The sequence below is a fragment of the Hippoglossus hippoglossus genome, chromosome 7 (genome assembly GCF_009819705.1).
Source record: "Hippoglossus hippoglossus isolate fHipHip1 chromosome 7, fHipHip1.pri, whole genome shotgun sequence".
Lineage (NCBI taxonomy): Eukaryota > Metazoa > Chordata > Actinopteri > Pleuronectiformes > Pleuronectidae > Hippoglossus > Hippoglossus hippoglossus.
This window is the reverse complement of record NC_047157.1, coordinates 158,759-173,740: the sequence shown is the minus strand read 5'-3', so window position 1 is coordinate 173,740 and position 14,982 is coordinate 158,759. Positions and strand designations below refer to the sequence as shown.

General features: G+C 48.1%; 1 protein-coding gene across 1 annotated transcript; it reads right to left on the bottom strand.

Moving 5' to 3' along the window:
* Positions 1–1,857: 1,857 nt before the first annotated feature.
* Positions 1,858–6,031, bottom strand: LOC117764737. The gene is made up of 3 exons (XM_034590776.1): positions 5,648–6,031; positions 5,022–5,552; positions 1,858–2,220 (listed from the first exon to the last, which is right to left on the bottom strand). The coding sequence occupies exons 1-3, from the start codon at positions 6,029–6,031 to the stop codon at positions 1,858–1,860; spliced, it is 1,278 nt and encodes a 425-aa protein (XP_034446667.1).
* Positions 6,032–14,982: the final 8,951 nt, after the last annotated feature.

The window sequence follows — 14,982 nt, the reverse complement described above, 5'->3', positions numbered from 1 at the left end:
GGGCTCGAGGACCAAGACAGGTTGGAGGGAACTCTTTAAAACGGGGACGGGTTGCTTGCACGGGACAGGGAGTGACCAATTACACAGCAATGTCCCCACATTGTGCAAACTGTAGGAAAATGGGTGAAACAGTAACATTAAAGCAATGTGCCTCATGTAAAAAAGTGCTCTACTGTTCTAGACCATGTCAAGTTGATAATTGTCCTGTGCACCGAGAGAAATGTGCAGCACTTTTATGTATGAACATGAACCCTCCCCCTAGAAGAAAAAAACATTCTAACATGGCTCCACAGGTGGGGAGAAAGTATCTGTTTGACTGTTACATCCAAGATAAAAGGGTTCAAGCCTTGTGGGACTCAGGCTCCCAAGTGACAATAATTGATGAGCTATGGAAAGAAGCATACTTGCCTGACACAAGACTAAGAGACATTTCTGAAATACTGGACACAGCCGACACACTAGACATAGTGGCAGCAAACGGTGAGAACATGCCATATGCAGGGTGGGTAGAAGTCACTTCCAGACTAGCTGCAGGAGAAGCTCCAATGACAGAAGTCGTAGTCCCCACACTTGTAATGAGAGGAAATAAGCTTATTCGACCAATAATTGGCTCAAATGTTATTGAGCTCATTATAGACAGCGAACTGAAACAGTCCAACCTTGAACAGCTGGGTTATGCAGTGAGGGCAGTATTTCCTGACCTAGGGCCGACTCAAGCAAAAGCCTTTGTGGAACAAATCAGTGCTGAGCAGACAAATGAGTATGTTGTCAAGACAAAGAAGGAGAGGATCAACATACCCAAACACACTTCTATCCAGGTTGAGGGCCATGTGCACATGTGTTCACCACAAAATGACATCACACTAATCATGGAGCCCGATGTGAACCCCCGCTGGACAGAGGGGCTCGAATTCTGTGACACACTTGTAAAAGTGATTAAAGGTAACAAACCATCCATTATTGTGAGGGTGCAGAACCCCACAGACAATGACATAGTGTTGGCAGGGAGAACTGTGATTGGCACTGTCCAGCCCATTAAGGCAGTTTACCCAGCCTCCATACTAGAAGGATCCAGCCCCTCACATGATGGATCACATGAAAGTGGAAAGTAACCAAGCTGCTGACAATGGATGGGACCCACCTGTGAATCTGAGCCACCTTAGTGAGCGGGAGCGAGCAAGAGCTCACCAGATGTTGAGGGAGGAGTCTGCCTCCTTTTCACGAACAGATGACGACATTGGCTGCATAGAAAAACTGCAACTCAGAATATCACTGAAAGATACAGAACCTGTTGCAGAAACCTACCTTTCAGTGCCTAAGCCATTGTACCGGGAAATAAAAGACTATTTGCATGATCTCATCGCACAGGGCTGGGTTGAGAAGTCAAATTCACCATATGCATCACCAGTCGTCTGTGTTCGGAAAAAAGATGGGAGTTTAAGACTATGTCTCATTTGTCAAGTGTCAAACAAAAGGAGGAAGGCCATAAACATCTATTACCTTTAACCAACTCATAAAGTTAGTTAACCCACGAGAAAACACATCTGTTCATTCATCTCTCTACATACATGTCTGTTTCGTCTATTAATCATTACACAAGAATAAAAACACCAGACACGTCTCTTCTTTGCTGTGTGCTGGTTCCTGGGCGATCTCCCACGCCCCAGCGTGCTACTGCTGATAAAGGGGAGAGAGTCATTAGTTGAACTGGAACACCTGTGTACAATCAGACTCTCTCCCTGGCACCGATCCCAGAACCCCACCTCCACTTCCTCCCTCCTGCAGCCGACACTGACCACATACCACTACCACATACCTCCACCGCCCGACTTAGGCCGGGGAGCCGTCCGGCCTAACCTACTCCCCCCCCTCTAAACGGGAGAGGAAGTCGGCCACCGCCATCTGCGCCCCCGGCCTATGGATCACCTTGAATTTGAAGGGTTGTAATGCCAAATACCAACGAGTGATCCGCGCGTTGGCATCTTTCATGCGGTGGAGCCACTGGAGCGGAGCATGGTCTGAACAGAGGGTGAAAGGGCGTCCCAGGAGGTAATACCGTAGGGTGTCGACCGCCCACCGGATTGCCAGGCACTCTTTTTCGATCGTGCTGTACCTGGCCTCCCTCTCTGACAGTTTCCGGCTGATGTACAGCACCGGGTGGTCGACGCCCCCTACCTGCTGAGACAAAACCGCCCCCAGCCCCCTGTTCGATGCGTCGGTCTGCAAGAGAAAGGGGAGAGAGAAGTTAGGTGTGTGGAGAAGTGGTTCCCCGCAGAGGACCTGTTTTACCCTCTCAAATGCCTGCTGGCACTGCTCCGACCACTGGACCGGATCTGAGGCACCTTTTTGGGTCAGATCGGTCAGTGGGCTGGTCAGGTCAGCGAACGCGGGGATGAACCGCCTGTAGTATCCCGCCAGACCCAAGAACCGTCTCACCTCTTTTTTTAACTTGGGCCGCGGGCAGGCTGCGATAGCTGCCGTTTTATCCACCTGAGGGCGCACCTGCCCGCCGCCTAAGTGGTACCCCAGATACCGAACCTCCCTCCGTCCAACTGCACACTTCCTCGGGTTGGCCGTGAGCCCGGCCTGCCTCAAAGACTCCAGTACCGCGGCCACCCGCTGCACGTGCTCCGCCCAGGTGTCACTGTGAATGATGACGTCGTCTAGGTAGGCGGCGGCATATGCAGCGTGCGGGCGCAGCACACCGTCCATGAGGCGTTGAAAAGTGGCCGGAGCCCCGAACAACCCGAACGGAAGTGTGACAAATTGGTATAACCCACACGGAGTCGCAAAGGCCGTTTTCTCCTTGGACTCTGGAGACAGGGGAATTTGCCAGTAGCCCTTGGTCAAATCCAGTGTGGTAAAAAACCGTGCAGTGCCTAGCCGATCCAGGAGCTCGTCGACCCGGGGCATTGGATATGCATCAAACCGTGAGACATCGTTCACCTTGCGGTAGTCCACACAGAACCGTACAGACCCATCCTTCTTGGCGACAAGAAGGATGGGGCTGCACCAGGCGCTGTTGGACTCTTCTATTACCCCCATCTCAAGCATAGCTGCCAATTCTTCCTGAACAACTTTTCTTTTATGTTCAGGAAGCCGATAGGGTCGTGAACGTACAGTCACCCCAGGGGAAGTCTCAACGTGATGTTGTATGAGTTTTGTGCGTCCTGGCAAGGGGGAGAACACGTCAGCAAACTGCTGCTGCAACATGGCGATCTCTGCTCTCTGGGCCGGGGAGAGATGGTCATTGCAAGGGAGCAAGGTCGGATTGATAGAATTTGGTACCTCGGGCCCCAACTCATCTCTTTCGCTCACCAGCGACACCAGAGAAACAGGCTCTGCCTCTCTCCATGTTTTAAGGAGGTTGAGGTGGTATATTTGTGTGGCTCCACCCCTGTCAGAACGCACAACCTCATAATCGACATCCCCCACCCGCCGTGTGACCACGAAGGGTCCTTGCCACTTGGCGAGTAATTTAGAGCTAGAAGAGGGAAGCAATACAAGTACTTTTTCTCCCGGTGTGAATTGTCTAAGCTTGGCTCCTCTGTTGTACAGGCGCTGTTGACGTGCCTGGGCCTGGAGCAAATTCTCACGTGATAACTGCCCCAGTGTGTGGAGTTTCGCTCTCAGGTCCAGGACGTATTGAATTTCATTCTTACTGGGGCTTGGACCTTCCTCACAGTTTTCTCTAAATAGGTCCAGTATGCCCCGTGGTTTTCTGCCAAATAACCGTTCAAAGGGAGAGAATCCCGTGGAGGCCTGGGGCACCTCCCGCACTGCAAACAACAGAGGATCAAGCCATTTAGCCCAATTACACTCGTCTTCATGAATGAATTTACGGATCATGGATTTTAACGTCTTATTCAGCCGCTCGACCAGCCCATCAGTCTGTGGGTGGTACACGCTGGTCCGAATAGACTTAACTCCCAGTAATCCGTAGAGTTCCCTTAGTGTTCGTGACATAAACGAGGTGCCTTGGTCAGTCAGGATCTCTTTTGGGATCCCGACTCGGGAGATGACCTGAAACAGTGCCTGCGCAACACTCTTTGCAGAGATGGTGCGCAGCGGCACTGCCTCTGGATATCGCGTTGCATAATCCACCAGGACTAACACAAAGCGATACCCATGTGCAGTCCGGGGAAATGGCCCGATGAGGTCCATACCAATGCGCTCTAATGGAACCTCCATTAATGGTAATGGGCGCAATGGCGCTCTAGGAATGGCTGGTTGGTTCACCAGTTGACATTCACGGCAAGACGCGCACCAGCGGCGCACCTCCCCGCGAATGCCAGGCCAATAGAATCGGGTCATTATCCGGCTTAGTGTTTTATCATACCCCAGGTGACCAGCCATTGGGTTAAAATGAGCCGCCTGGAAAATCATTTCCCGACGGCTTTTAGGCACCAGCAACTGGGTGGTTTCTCCTCCTATCTGAGTGTCACGACTCACTCGGTATAGCCTGTCCCTGATCAATGAAAAATATGGGAACGTCTGCGCCGCGTCAGGGCGCACCATGTGACCATCAATTTGTATCACTTGATCAAAGGCTGAGCGTAGAGTGTCATCACGAGACTGTTAGAGTGGAAAATCTTCCATGGAGTGTAATTCAGGTACCAGCGGTGCCTCCTGGGGAGTCACCGCTGGTTCCTCCCCTGTCTGCAGTGTTGGATAACCTCGCGTCACCTCTGAGCGCAGCGCACACGTCAAACGTCCCTGTCTGTCGTGAGCGCACCCCCACACACTGCCCCACTACAGAATGAAACCCCGGCCAAATCAGTCCCCAGGATTAGGGGGTGCGTCAGGTGGGAGCTGACCGCGACCTTTGTTCTATTCTTTTTTCCCTGGTGTCTAATTTCCACTGTCACCATCGGGTATCTGTGAATATCCCCATGCACACACTTAATATTTACCCAACACGCCTCCACCAAAGCCCCGGGTCGAACCAGGTTCTGGTGAATCATTGACTGCATGCAGCCAGAATCCACCATAGCCTGGTGTACACCCCCCTGAATCCTTACCGGGATTCGGTATGTCGCTCCCGCACCGGGGGAGGGTGTTGCAGGGCCGGCAACCCGGATCACTTGCCCCACTTCCATGAGGGGGCACGCCTCCCGGAAGTGCCCGAGCTGCCCGCACCTCCAACACTCCTGCCCAGGCATTCGAGGAGTCTCCTGCGGGTTGGGAGCGGTGCTTGTAGCGGCTGGGAACTGCGGGGAAAATGAGCGAGACAAATTAATGTTACTGCGGGGAGCCGGTGGTGGCTGCGCCGGGTTATGGTGTTGAGGAGGGGCCCTTCGGTGAGGGGCTGGGGTCTGCCGGTTCGGTGTGGGGGAGCGGTTTCCTCCACCCTGGCCGCCAGGATGAACTGCCAGGTGGTCCTCTGCCAGGGTGACGGCCGCTTCCAGTGTCGCTGGCCAATGATACCGCACCCACGCCGAGGTCCGGTCCGGTAGCCCCCATATCAACTGTTCCAGGACCACCTTCCCCAGCATCGTGTCCTCCGCGGCGGAGCCCCCTGGCTGCAGCCACCGTGTAGCCGCGTCACGCAGCTGTTGGGCATACGCGAATGGCGAATGGCGTCCCGGAACCTCCGGCGATGGTCCTCCGGCGTCAGCCCCAGCCTGTCCAGCACCGCCCTCCTCACGTGCCGGTATTCGGCTCTGGCCGCCGGCGGCAGCCCCAGCGCTGCCGTCTGCGCCTCCCCTGACAGCAGGGGGAGAAGACGCACTGCCCACTCCTCCGCTGGCCACTCACACGCCTCCGCCGTCGCCTCAAACATCTCCAGGAAGGACTGAGGGTCGTCCGCCTCCGACATTTTGTGGAGTGTTATACCTGCCAACGGGGAGCGGGCCGCGGGGGACGGAGCTACTGTCGGCCGGGAGATGAGATGCTCCATCTGGTTCTGGAGCATCCCCAGGAACTGCCTATTAAATGCCGCCTGCTCCCGATACATGGCCGCGACATCCCCCATCATCTGTCCGAGTGCTACCGCCGGCTGTATCGGGTTCTGGTCCCGCTCTTGGTCCATGACGAGTCTAGTTGGGCGCCAGTGTAACAGGTCCCTGCATCACCGTGGGTTCCTCGTCATGAACACAAGGGGGAATCAGGTAGGTTTCTTATTGGTCTCTTTATTTCCAATGTTAATCACATATACAAACATACACCACCAGACACGTCTCTTCTTTGCTGTGTGCTGGTTCCTGGGCGATCTCCCGCGCCCCAGCGCGCTACTGCTGATAAAGGGGAGAGAGTCATTAGTTGAACTAGAACACCTGTGTACAATCAGACTCTCTCCCTGGCAACGATCCCAGAACCCCACCTCCACTTCCTCTCTCCTGCAGCCGACGCTGACCACGCCCCACTACCACACATGTATTGATGAGATATGAATTTCTTTGATGTGATAACGATTGAGAAGAGGAAGGAGAAGCTGGAAAGAGAAGCTCCAAGTGTCATGTGTCCCCTGACCTTCTAGACCTATAGCAGCATAACTAAGAGCAGGTCTAAGACAAGCCTGTACCAGCTCTAACTATAAGCTTGATCAAAAAGGAAGGTTTTAAGCCTACTCTTAAACGTACAGATGGTGTCTGCCTCCCGAACTGAGAGTGGGAGATGATTCCATAGGAGAGGGGCCACACATACAAACACACTCACAAGACCACGACGTTGCAATTAGAACTTTATTAACTTCACACACACTGTATCAGCAAACAAACACAACTATGGACAAGTTTCTGATTCGTAAAAGTCAGGCAACCGATGCGCCAGTTGCGAAGAAGCCAAAGCTTCGCAAATATGACGAGAGCTATTTGCAGTTTGGTTTCACCGTCACTGGCACGACTGAGCAACGTCCTCAGTGTGTTTTGTGTGCCGAGGTGCTGGCAAATGATAGCATGAAGCCATGCAAATTAAAAAGGCACCTCGACACCAAACACCCTGACTTGAAAGAGAAGCCTGTGGACTTCTTTAAACGTAAACGTGATGGCCTCCAGCAACAACAAACCACCATCTCCAAGCATAGCACTGTCTCCAAGCAGTGTCTGGAGGCATCGTATGTAGTTGCTCATAGAATTGCTAAGCTTGGCAAACCCCATACAATTGCCGAAACACTGATTTTGCCGGCCGCGCAAGACATGTGTAGAATAATGATAGGAGAGAGTGCAGCTGCTAAACTCAGCGCAATACCTATGTCAAATGACACTGTGTCACGCCGAATATCAGAAATGTCTAGTGATATCAAAGAGCAACTAATACACTACATTCAAATCAGTCCTTACTATGCACTGCAGCTGGACGAATCCACTGACATCGCTGGACAGGCCCAGCTTCTCACTTACGTCAGGTATGTGCGGGAAAAGGAAATTGAGGAGGACATCCTGTTTTGCCGGCCTCTTCAGACCCGTACAACAGGGGAGGCAATCTTTAATGTCCTTGACTCGTTCATCCAAGACAGTGGTTTGGGCTGGGGAAAGTGTATTGGCCTCTGCACAGATGGAGCGCGGTCGATGACAGGGTGTGAGCGTGGCCTCATAGCTCGCGTCCAGCAAGTTGCTCCACTTGTGCAATGGACACACTGCATGGTCCATCGCGAAGCACTTGCTGCCAAGAAAATGCCACCGCTCTTCGAGTCAGTGCTTCACCAGGCCGTGAAAATAATTAACCATATTAAAGCTCGTCCACTTTGTTTGGGGTCCTCTGCCAGGAGATGGGGTCAGGGCACGAACAGCTGTTGCTGCACACTGAAGTTCGCTGGCTCTCCAGGGGGCGGGTGTTACAACGGCTGTATGAGCTGCGAGAGGAGGTAAAGTTGTTTTTGACTGAAAGTCAAACAGATCTGGCGAAGCACCTGGATGATGCCATGTGGCTTGCCTCTCTCTCCTATTTGGTGGATATTTTTGACCGGCTGAATGGCCTTTCTGTCTTTGCAAGGCCGCGAATCTAACGTTCTGCTCCTCGCTGATAGAGTGAATGCCTTCACGCAAAAAATTGCTCTCTGGCATGGTCACATCAGTTCTGGAAACTGCGACATGTTTCCCAGCCTTGCAGACTTCATTGCCGATGCACGTGGCACTGATTTCTCCTCTCTCCTCCAATCAGCTGCTGATCACCTTTCAGCGCTGAAGAATCAGTTTGGGTCCTATTTCAAAGAGGACTACCGTTCATTCGCCTGGGTTCGGGATCCATTTCTCTGCTCAGCAGACGAGCTGTCAATAGACATGCAAGAGCAGCTTATTGAGCTGAAGAGTGACTAAAGCATCTGTTTACCACCTCCCCTCTTTCGTCATTCTGGGTAGCAATGATGCCGGAATACCCTCAGCTTTGCGACATAGCCTTAAAAATGATCCTCCTTTTCGCGTCGACTTATTTGTGCGAGGCAGGCTTTTCAAGACTGACTGCGCTCAAAACTAAATATCGCAACCGCGCACAGATCGAGGATGACCTGAGGATATGTTTGTCAAACATTGCCCCAAGATTTGAGGACCTTTGCAAGGCAAAGCAGGCTCATGTCTCACATTGACAGACCTGCAAGATTTTTTTTTAAAGATCACAAGAGGCCCATAATAATAACAGTATCCTAATGATAGCAATAATAACACTTATTATCATTATTATGATAATAATAATAATATAATAATAATTGGTCGATTATCATTAATTATAATAATAATAATATAATGATGGTGATAATAATGATGATTATTATAATAAGAAAGCATGCAGGCTCACATAGCTGCTAATATTAATAGCCTACTAATAGGCCTACTACTACTGATCATAATCATAATAATAACAATAATAATAATAAATAGTAAAATAGTAATAATAATTGTCTGTATGGGCCTAACAATAACAATAGCCTAACCTTGACATGTCAGGCCTATCAATAACAATATGCTATCTATCTATCTATCTATCTATATATGGTGGTGTAGTTGAGGGCGGCGGTGGTGGGCTGCGGGGGGGCCCCAACTACCCCTAACCAGCTTTGGGGGGGCCCAGCTTGCAAAAGTTTGAGAACCCCTGCTCTAAGGTGTATAGGGCCAAGTATTAGAACCTCTGTTTTATCTGAGTTTAATAAGAGAAAATTGTGGGTCATCCAGGTTTTTATGTCCTTGAGACATGCTTGGAGTTTGGTTAATTGATTACATTGTTCAGGTTTTATTGACATGTATAACTGGGTGTCATCCGCATAGCAGTGGAAATTTACCGAGTGTGTCCTGATAATGTTTCCTAGTGGAAGCATATATAATGAGAATAAAATTGGGCCGAGCACAGAGCCCTGTGGAACACCGTGGTTAACTTTGGTGTGCACAGATGACTCATCATTAATTTGCACGAATTGGAATCGATCTGAAAAATATGATTTGAACGAGTTTAGGGCGGTTCCTTTAATGCTAATTAACTGTTCTAGTCTCTGTAATAAAATTTGATGGTCAATTGTGTTGAATGCTGCACTAAGATCTAACAGAACGAGGACAGACACAAATCCCTGATCTGAAGCTATTAGAAGGTCATTAGTGACTTTTGCCAAGGCTGTCTCCATGCTGTGATTGGCTCTAAACCCTGACTGAAAGTCTTCATATATATTACTTTCCTGGAGAAACTCACACAGCTGATTGGCTATAACTTTTTCAAGGATTTTAGACAGGAAGGGGAGGTTGGATATTGGTCTGTAATTGGCTAAAACCTCTGGGTCTAGGGTGGTTTTTTTGAGAAGGGGTTTGATTACAGCTATTTTAAAGGACTGTGGTACATATCCTGATGATAATGACAGATTGATTGTGTTTAGTAACGTACTATTAATTAGGGGCAGAATTTCTTTAAGAAATTTTGTAGGAATGGGATCTAAGATACAAGTTGTGGGTTTAGAACATGAGATTATTTTGGTCAGCTGATCAGAGAGAAGCTGTCTAAATAATTGGTAGGATTCTCAGCCGTTTCTGAGATTTCTGTTCTTGGTAGGGTATTAGTGCCAACTGAGGGCAGGAGATGGTTGATTTGATTTCTAATAGTTAGAATTTTATCATTAAAGAAGATCATATAGATATTGCTATTTAGGGATTGAGGAATACTGGGTTCGGCGGAGGTGTGACTCTCTGTCAGCCTGGCTACAGTGCTGAAGAGAAACCTGGGGTTGGTTTTATTTTCTTCTATTAGTTTCGAGTAGCAGCTCTTGCTTTGTGGAGGGCCTTCTTATATGCTTTAACACAATTCTTCCAGTCTAGGAGATATTCAACACGGTTGCTGGAGCGCCACTTCCTTTCTAGCTTTCTTGATACTTGTTTTAATTCATGTGTCTTGGAATTATACCACGGAGCTAATTTACTATGTTTTACATGTTTCTTTTTTAGAGGCGCTATTGAGTCTAATGTTAATCGTATTGACTTTACAGAGCTATCGACGAGATGGTCAATCTCAGTGGAGCTAGGGTTTTTAAAGAATTTGTTGGTTGTATCGACGGATAATACGGGTTTAAATGTAATCGGAATTATTTCCTTAAATTTAGCTACAGCACTATCAGGAAGACATCTAGAAAATGAGTTTTTTATTAGTGGCATATATTCTGATAATGAAAATTCGAAGGTTATTAAATTATGGTCTGATAGGATTGGATTGCGCGGAAGTACTGTTAGATTTTCAATTTTGACACCGTATGATAATACAAGGTCAAGTGTGTGGTTACAACAATGAGTAGGTTGGTGTACACACTGACTGAAACCTATTGAGTCTAGTATTGAAATAAATGCTACGCTAAGGCTATCATTATTATTGTCAACATTAATATTAAAGTCACCAACAATAATAATTGTATCTGTTTTTAGGACTAGGTTTGATAAAAACTAAGGGAATTCTGTTAAAAATTCAGAATAAGCCCCAGGAGCACGGTAAACTACAGCAAATATGATTGGCTGTTGGTATTTCTTGGATTGGTGTGGAAGACTAAGAACAAGACATTCAAATGAGTTGTAGCTTAGTTTAGGTTTAGGATTAATTAATAGACTGGAGTTAAAAATAGCAGCAACTCCACCTCCTCGGCCAAATTCTCTGGGAACGTGTGAATTTACATGACTGGGGGGGGGGGGGGTAGATTCATCTAGACTGACATATTCATCAGGATGCAGCCAGGTCTCAGTGAGGGACAATAAATCTATTTTTTGATCTAAGACTAGTTCATGAACTAAAATAGTCTTTGATGATAATGATCTTATGTTTAAAAGACCACATTTAAAAGTCTTTGTTTCCTGAGTTGTTGCAGAGGTTGTGTTAATTTGTATTAGATTTTTGTGTGGAATTCTCCCTCTGATATTGTTTGATTTAAATAATTTAATGGGACGGTGGACAGACACAATCCTTATGGGGTTGTGGTTGTGTGACTGATCCAGAGGGAGTGCAGAGAAGTGTTTAGCACTGCAGCTCTGCTTCCTGGTCCCAACTCTGAGTTGTCATTTAATATTCCTAGATAAGAGAGATGCCCCATCCCAAGTGGGATGAACGCCGTCTCTCAATCAATCAATCAATCAATCAAATTTTATTTGTATAGCCCATATTCACAAATCACAATTTGTCTCATAGGGCTTTAACATGGTGTGACATCCTCTGCCCTTAACCCTCAACAAGAGTAAGGAAAAACTACTAAAAACCCTTTTAACAGGGTAAAAAGAACGTAGAAACCTCAGAGAGAGCCACATGTGAGGGATCCCTCTCCCAGGACGGACAGAAGTGCAATAGATGTCAAGTGTAAAGGAGAACATCATCAAGATAAAGGTTTTAGCAGCATTGATAAGGGTAAACATTTTGAAGTATAACTGAAGGTCAGTGAATTGGTGGATTAATGTCATTAATGGTCAAGTGTCTGAGGAGAAATACTATGTATCGAGCAGTCCTGCTGCAATCATAGTCTATGGTCAGCAGCCAGCAAGATCATGATCAACCATCAAGATCGGATGCCACTATAGTCCACAGTCATTGTCCACTGCCGCCATTAGGATCCATCATCAGCTGCCACCTCGGTCGTGGTCCACCACCAGTATCTGATGCCAACACGATAAAGGATCTGCCTTTATTATCACGATCAGCCAGCACGATGCAGAATCCTCCTAACAAGACCAGGTTTCCTCCAAAAAGTTTGCCAATTATCTATAAAGCCCACACCATTTACAGGACACCACCTCGACAGCCAGCGGTTAAAAGACAACATGCGGCTAAACATGTCATCACCTGTTGTGTTAGGGAGAGGTCCAGAGAAAACTATTGTGTCCGACATCGTTTTTGCAAAAGCACACACCGACTCCACATTAACTTTAGTGACCTCCGACATGCGAAGTTTAGGTGAGTTGTTGCTGCCGACGGGAATTACGATCTTACTGTATTTACGTTTAGTTTAACCAGCAGCTTCAGTTTAGATTCGATGTCGCCGGCTTTGGCCTTTTTAAGGGTAGCACTATGCCCCCTCCGGACAGTCACCCAGCCGCCCTGGGCTCCCGGCTGCACGGGACAAGTCGGGGGACTGCTAGCTGAGGCTAAGCCACGTGCTAAGCTAGGTGGCTCCGCGGCGGCTGGCTAACTACAGCTAACGGAGGTTGTAAGCTGCGGAGCCGAGCTTCTAAGTCGCTAAGCCTCGCCTCCATCGCTACCAACACACTACATTTATCTGACACCCAGAGGTGGGACGGGAAAGCTTCGGAGCCACTGGGAAGATTGCATTCATAAAGTCATCCATCAGGTGGGAAAAGACATGCCCATATATGAAGTACTGCCGGAGCAAGGTAAAGGGAGAGGAAGCAGGATACTTCACCATAATCTCCTGTTGCCATGTGACCACCTACCGCTAGAGATCCAGCTAAAACCTGCAACATCAAAGAGACAAATTACAGCTCGGACCAGCAGAGACAAGAAGGAACCTCACCAAGAAGAGGAGGATAATGATAGTGACGACGATGACTGTGGCTACTATCATATGCCCAGGATTCAGCCTCGGCATGTGATGAAGCCGCAGGTAATCACAGACAGAGAGGATGCTGATGTGGAACTCACAAGACCCTCACAAAATGTGCAGCATCAGTACCAGGACATACCCCAACTGCAAGAGGCTCAGGACAGAGGAGTTGCGCTGAATGAAGAGGAGACATTAGGCCAAGGGGAGAGAGTTCAAGAAGAACTTGCTTTGGGAGAGAGAATACAAGCACCGCCGTCACCTGTTCCAACTGAAAATAACAGAGAAACTGAAACAGGATTCCAGCGACCGGTGAGAGAGAGACGACCTCCGAGGATTTTCACATATAATCAGCTTGGCAGTCCAGTTTGTTACAGCACTGGACCCCAAAGCAACTTCAGGTACTGGTGCCCGCCAGGATCCTACAGAGCAATGCAAGGAACAAGTACGTGGATGGCTCCAGTGCAGCAGTTTAGCTACCAGCCTGTTGTTCCTCACCGAGAAGGCATATATACACACGCCCCACATACACTCATGGACTGTTAAAGAAAGCAGAGTGCTCACATACCCATACACTCATGGACTGCTGAAAAAAGCCTAGTGCTCACATATATATACACTATATGCATTCATGGACTGTTGAGAAAGCTGAGTGTTCCAACAAGCTTTATGCCATGATGAACTTTCTACAAAGCAGAGTGTTTGTACGTAGACCACATGTGTGGACCATTGCAAAATGGAACAGTTGCATTATATGCCCTTGTTGACTACTTATAAACATTCATATCTGATGTTACTGTTGGCTACGATGTCGGGACGACATCTGTGTTGAAGGGGAGTGTGTGGTGGATGTGTCATTTTCTAGTGTTGTTTGCAGGGGTTGAATTATCGGTGACGTCTGCGGTCTGTTGCTTTGGTCTTTGGGTTGTTATCACACTGGTGTTCCGGGTTTGGACAGTAGAGGGGGCGGTTCGTTCATTACACTTTGGACTTGAAGCCAGCAAACATCGTGTCTGTTTCATTTCTGTCTTTTCCCCTTTTCTAGGTAAGGACAGGTTTTGTAATCAATCAATCAATCAAATTTTATTTGTATAGCCCATATTCACAAATCACAATTTGTCTCATAGGGCTTTAACATGGTGTGACATCCTCTGCCCTTAACCCTCAACAAGAGTAAGGAAAAACTACTTAAAAACCCTTTTAACAGGGAAAAAAAGAACGTAGAAACCTCAGAGAGAGCCACATGTGAGGGATCCCTCTCCCAGGACGGACAGAAGTGCAATGGATGTCAAGTGTAAAGGAGAACATCAAGATAAAGGTTTTAGCAGCATTGATTAGGGTAAACATTTTGAAGTATAACTGAAGGTCAGTGAATTGGTGGATTAATGTCATTAATGGTCAAGTGTCTGAGGAGAAATACTATGTATCGAGCAGTCCTGCTGCAATCATAGTCTATGGTCAGCAGCCACCATGATCATGATCCACCATCAAGATCGGATGCCACTATAGTCCACAGTCATTGTCCACTGCCGCCATTAGGATCCATCATCAGCTGCCACCTCGGTCGTGGTCCACTACCAGTATCTGATGCCAACACGATAAAGGATCTGCCTTTATTATCACGATGCAGAATCCGCCATACTGGATCCACCATTACGACCTCTGATACGTGATCCACAGATCCTAATCCATGATGTGGCCACAGCCGCGGCCCTGGATCTGCGGACGATAAGGCAAAGGGACTCCGGGGAAGAAGTCAAGTCAGTAACATGTATTGATGGGATATGAATTCCTTTGATGTGATAACGATTGAGAAGAGGAAGGAGAAGCTGGAAAGAGAAGCTCCGTGTGTCATGTGTCCCCCGACCTTCTAGACCTATAGCAGCCTAACTAAGAGCAGGTCTAGGACAAGCCTGGACCCGCTCTAACTATAAGCTTTATCAAAAAGGAAGGTTTTAAGCCTACTCTTAAACGTACAGATGGTGTCTGCCTCCCAGTCCAGAGGGTGAAGAGGAATGGAGCCAGGACCGATCTCTGAGGCCCCC

Bases quoted from the DNA above. Each gene is read 5' to 3' on its own strand.
- LOC117764737 (XM_034590776.1), bottom strand. From the start codon at position 6,031: ATGGACCAAGAGCGGGACCAGAACCCGATACAGCCGGCGGTAGCACTC. The intron at 5,553-5,647 runs GTGAGGAGGGCG...TATGCCCAACAG, and splicing joins CCAGAGCCGAATACCGGCAC to CTGCGTGACGCGGCTACACG. The intron at 2,221-5,021 runs GTAAGGATTCAG...TTTCTCTTGCAG, and splicing joins GAGCGACATACCGAATCCCG to ACCGACGCATCGAACAGGGG.